Source organism: Limulus polyphemus, unplaced genomic scaffold, assembly GCF_000517525.1.
Source record: "Limulus polyphemus unplaced genomic scaffold, Limulus_polyphemus-2.1.2 Scaffold1964, whole genome shotgun sequence".
Lineage (NCBI taxonomy): Eukaryota > Metazoa > Arthropoda > Merostomata > Xiphosura > Limulidae > Limulus > Limulus polyphemus.
Genome location: NW_013667574.1, coordinates 10680 through 16537, shown reverse-complemented (window position 1 = coordinate 16537; position 5858 = coordinate 10680). Strand labels below are relative to the sequence as shown.

General features: G+C 34.4%; 1 protein-coding gene across 1 annotated transcript in view; it reads right to left on the bottom strand.

The window, feature by feature from the left end:
- LOC106465502 (three-finger toxin 3-like) overlaps positions 1 to 2562 on the bottom strand; it is a 23670-nt gene extending 21108 nt beyond the window's left edge. The window contains exon 1 of the mRNA XM_013925728.2: positions 2381 to 2562. Within this exon, the coding sequence (XP_013781182.1) occupies positions 2381 to 2435 (55 nt within the window). The 5' untranslated portion in view covers positions 2436 to 2562. The remainder of the gene's footprint in view (positions 1 to 2380) is intronic.
- Between the last annotated feature and the right edge of the window lie 3296 nt (positions 2563 to 5858).

Below are 5858 nucleotides of genomic sequence, written 5' to 3'. Positions count from 1 at the left end.
ATTCGAACCCGCGACCCTCGGATTGCGAGTCGAGCGCCCTAACCACCTGGTCATGCCGGGCCCCAGGTGAAGTACAACCAGTGCTGTCCCCTCTTGTCTTGTAACTTAAAACGCAAAGTTTTCATCAAACTGACCATTTAATATTTACTACGCCAGCCTGTGCTATTCCTTGAGATCAGCCACTATCCAAGAATGGAAGAATCCATTAACCATCCATTGCTACTTTTCAACCACCAAAAATATTTATCTGTACTGTTCACTACAACCCCATCTGTGGATTTGAAAACCCAATTCTGTTAGCATCATAAAAGAAAAGATAAACACGGATTAAATTTATTAAAACTATGAATTTTTAATGTGATTTATCTCAGACTTCAATGATTCTCATTCTCTGTAAGAGCATAAGCTCTTAATAGACTTGCTATGCTAAAACTGTGTTTTCTATGTGTGTAGAGATAAAATCACGAACACACACACACACACACACACAGTAAACAGTTCTCAGGTGGCTCTTGTGTAAATAACAATGCTCAATACGGGATTCTGCGCGAGTTTTTGAGAAGCAAGGATCGCAAAGCCTTTCAGATTTTATTTCTTTTAAGTGTGTAGCTATCATAAATAGCTATTATTCCCAGATAAATGACGAAATCTGACTTAGGGCCTAGTAATTCAACCACTGTATTAACTGATGCTTGTCTTCGACCCTTCTACTGTTGCCTAGCTCTCGGATGAAAAGAAACTTGCTGTTTCACCCGAGTCAACACAGAATAAAGGTTGTTTCTTTTCGAGTTGTTGGAAATAGCTCAAATCACTGTAATTATATTAGTCTGAGCCAAATCACTGAAAGTGTGTTAGTCTGAGCCAAAGTAGGGATAAAATTTTTAAATAACTCAGTTTACGTAGTTTTGACTTTCTTGTTTCAACACTTTTTGTAGCATTATAACATTCTATATTACTATAGCTAGCTAGGCTACGTATTTATCGATCCGTATTTGTCTTAATAAAATTCAAAATACGTTTATTTTATTTGTGTGTCTTTTTTATTAACTATATTTTTGTGCGCCAGCAATACCAAGCGTGGGACAAGCATATACCCGATTCTATTCTATTCCTCAGGATCTCTACCTACCTACCCTTAAATCTAAGTATATGCTCAAAGTAGCATATCGTCCGTTATATATATGTATATATATATATACTAGTATCCTTTTTGTTGCAAGAAAGTGTTGCATTAGGACCCCAGACGGAGTAGTTCTGTAATAGAATTAGAGCGATAAGGTTCGTCATTTGTTTTATGTAAGCTTGTCTGGAAAACTCACTGACTTACTTCGTTGAAATAGTAAAATTATGATTCACTCCATAAACACGTATATAGCTATTTAGGCAGCTTTATACGTACAGTAACCTTTAGTTTTGCTCAACCAATACTGTGAAATAGTGATCGTTAATATTCAGACATTTTGAAGATGGTTTTAAATTGGCGATTTTTATGGCCGCCATTTTGTTTCATGACGATCCCTACTACTAAGTACTACTGTGCTTAATGATAATCATTGGAACAACGTTAAATACCTATGTTTTGATGAAGGATATTTTTATGATTTTGTTTCACAAAAACAATGCATTTTTATGCGTGTTTTTCCGATCAGTAGCTCAAAATTAAGGACGACAACAGAGAGCCTTAGTGGACTTGCCATAAATACAAACATTCAAAATTGCTTTCAAAACAATTGACTGAAGAAATGCCAAACGTACAAGCTTTACATAAATATTTACTTTGTTTGTTTCATTTCATAAAAAGTAACAATCACAAAACATTTCTTAAAGAACACAAGCTATGTTGATTACATCTGTAAATCAGAACTTTTCATAGCAGCAATACAACGTTACACCGAAACATAAACGCGTACTACTTGGTATACCTGTATATTATAGGGTTTTAGCTGAACTGTAGCGTATTTCATGAAAGTCATTGTATAAGTGATTACTAATTTTCTATTTTTATGTATTAGCATTTTGTAAAAGCAGACTAGTGACATTATTAATGGTAATAAATCCAATATACTAGTGGGGAAAAAAATCCGAATCTCTATAAGCGTCTTGTATGTTTATATATATAGGGATTTACTTGACCAGCCTGTTTTCAGCCGTTGGTTCCCCCGAGTTATTAATTTTCATGTGCACTAATATGTGGGGAGAATTGTTATATTAAAAATTCGAACAGTGATATTTCACTCCCTCACTTTTCACGAACTCCATTCTGTTTCAACGATCATTACAGAAGATTAAAACCTAATAAGATCATCGTGAAGCTCGTCAACTACGTACGTGAACTGAATGCTAACTATGTCTTTGTTAAAGAAAATATATCTCAACCTACCTGTGTACAGAAAAGCTAACATCGCTAAACATCCGATACACTGGGATTTCAGCATGTTGTACGATGTTCTTTGCGATTAGTTCGGTGATGCGCGGATGTTATGTTGTCGGCACGAGCACAACTTCTATTCGGATGCAACAGTAAAGTGTTGCGCGCTAAGAAGCAGTGGATTCAGCGTAACTTCTCGCAGATCAACGTACCAGTGACTGAGGCTGTGATTTAGTGAACATCCCAACCAATCGAACTGGTCGTAACTTAGACAAGTGCGTTACCACTACGACACGTGGTGGCTTGAGTGTAACTTCATCAGATATGAATCTGAACGTAACTAAACCACTAATTATGAATAAACTATTAACATAAAAAATAAGTAAATAATTAAAATAACTCTTGAAAGACAAAGTAAATTTATTCCTACATGTCATGATAATGATGGAAATCGTATTCTTGTTTTGCTTCTTTTTTTTAAACTAATTTTGATAAAATGAAAAATTGTAAATCTGTAGAGATAAGATTTAAATGTAATCACGTATCTAGTTTAGTGGCTATTGTTTGTTTGCATGAACAAAACAAAAGTGCTGAGCGATTGGGTCCGAAATCTCTATGGTTCAGCCATAATAATCTTAATAGACCCCACTAGATAATAGTTGTTGTTCCAGTAATTTTTTAGTAGGTTGGTTTTTACGGAGTGGAGTTGCTAGCCCCGCGCCCAACCCTTTCTCATGCTGGACTTGGGATAAGCAATAGTGTTGGTATCCCTGCCGAGGAACGAACCCGAATCCTTTGGATTAGAAATCCAACGCTCTATCCACTGCGCTATAGGGACATTATGGTTCAGCCATCGTCGTCTGTAATTATGAACCTACCCCCAAGTAGCACAGCGGTATGTCTGTGGACTTACAACGATAAAAACCGGGTTTCGATACCCGTGGTGGGCAGAGCACAGATAGCTCATTGTGTAGCTTTGTGCATAATTACAAACAAACAAACAATTATGAACTGTGATCCAGAGCGAAGGCAACACCCGCCACCTTAAATGGCTACTCTTGACCAAATAACAGGATCGATTATCGCTTTTATTACGCACCCACAGCTGAAAATGGGAAGTGTGTTTGATAGTATCACGTCTCAAGTTTGAGACCCTCAGATTCACAGGCATCATTAGGCATCTTCAGTTTCAGTTATCAGAATAGTGTAACATATAAAAAGTCTTCTTCTGATCATTTAAAAGTTCTGCTCGAAACGGAAAACATTCCCAGATATAATGGTTTTATACTCCAGGTGAAGATATACCCAAAAAGGAAAGCACCGAAAATATAAGGAAATATGTATCTAGATATGAATAATAATGTAAATAACTAGCAATTATAACGGAAAAAGATCATGTTTACACATCTATTTTAAATGGAACGAATTATCAAATATAACAACCAGATTCTGAATAAAGATCTGTTGTGAATAAAAAGCTATTGATAAGTATAACGTTTAGTATCTTAAATATAAAAACTCGCCCTAAGAGAGAAGCCCTATGTGATTTAACGTAATCATACTCTAAAGCATTAAATAATTTTAGGGAATCAGACACTAGATAAAGGACTGACCTGAGTGGAAAGCAGTAGATAATTTCTGGGAATCAGACACTAAATAAAGGACTGACCTGGGTGGAAAACAGTAGATAATTTCTGGGAATCAGACACTAGATAAAGGACTGACCTGAGAGGAAAGCAGTAGATAATTTCTGGGAATCAGACACTAGATAAAGGACTGACCTGAGTGGAAAGCAGTAGATAATTTCTGGGAATCAATTTCTAAATAAAGGACTGTCCTGAGTGTAAAACATTAAATAAGTTCGCGGAATCAGACTTTAAATAAAGGGCTGTCCTGAGTGCAAAACATTAAATAAGTTCGCGGAATCAGACTTTAAATACAGGACTTTCCTGAGTAGAAAGCATTAAATAATTTAATGGAATCAATCTGTCGAAAAAGTGCTGTTCTACTAGCGATTCATATTTTCGTTATTAAAGATGCTTTTTTACCAAACATATTCAAAAGTCCTTCAGCTGAGAACGATTTTAATTGTATTTCAGGTAATAATCACTAAATTAAATCAACTAAAAAAGAAATAAAGTTTTAAAAGAAGCTTATTTTGGCTTTAAAAACTGGGCTTAGATGAATATAAACCTTAAAATATGCAATGTCGCGTGTGTTTACTTCATACTTTTAAAATATTTAATAATAACCTATAGAATGATGTACTTGCAAGCCAAATAAAAAATCTGGTGGCATCTTATATATTAGAAATCTACATCATGCATAAAGTTTTATTACTTGCACACGACATTCCTTTCGACGTAATTTTTCGCTTTGTATTTGAAATATTCCGAGCTAGAAAATAACATATCACCTGACAGTGATTTAATACTTTTAAGTAGTATTAAGCCTTTCAAAAATAGAATATAATGTTTCGCTGAAATACTTCTATTCGAGTATTGTGTGGTACTCAACAACGCATCGTTTCCACCCACTCGCATTCCACGTTCCAAGACCGAAAATGCTATCATTAAACAATTGACAAAGACTTCTGAGGACAACAATGACCACTGATTTTATAAAAATAGATTCACTGCTTTGTCAGATTTCTTTCTCTTATGTTTAATGAAACCAAAACATCAATACCGCATATTGCTAAAATTTGTTGCTCCTCCAGTTTTGTGTGTAATGTAAATGTATATTGTAAAATGTGAGGCAGTTTGAATAGGTTTCACTTCTAAAAACAACATTAACTTATGTAAGTATTATTGAGTTTGAATCAGAAAATAAAAAACAACAATATTATAAAGTAAGCGCACGCATATGCAAACTCAATATTGGAAAACGAAAGCAATGTACTTGTATTTTTTTTTAAAACAAAATATTTGACTTGTAATAGATTATAGTTTTCGCGCAATTCATTTCAAATAAATGTGTAAAACAGGAAAACTAATGCTGAAGAAAAACATCACAGGAAATTTGCCACATTTCATACATAATTAAATGGGTTGGTAAACTATTCGAGTGTGAATTATATATATATACACTAAAGTGTTGTATTGATTAATTTGTTTATTTTATTACAAGATGGAAGTACTTGCGCAACTTAGGTGTTGGGCTTCCTCCAATGTAATTGAGTAACAGAAAACTAAATTTTCAAAGGAACCTTTCCATTAAATATAAAGTATTGGAAAAATTATACAAACAGTGATTAGAATGGGTATCAAATGTAAATATTATTGGATTACTCCACTTCTATGTTATGAAAATGAACTGCACCAGAGTACAATCACATGTTGATAGTTTATATTGGGACGCTGTCATACAAAACATCAAACACTGCCATACTAGCGTACTATTCCTAGTAGCAGTACAGTAATTGCAGTCATGATTCCAAGTACAGAAATGTCACGTGAGAAACGTGTAAGAATTTAACATTTGGCTCTTG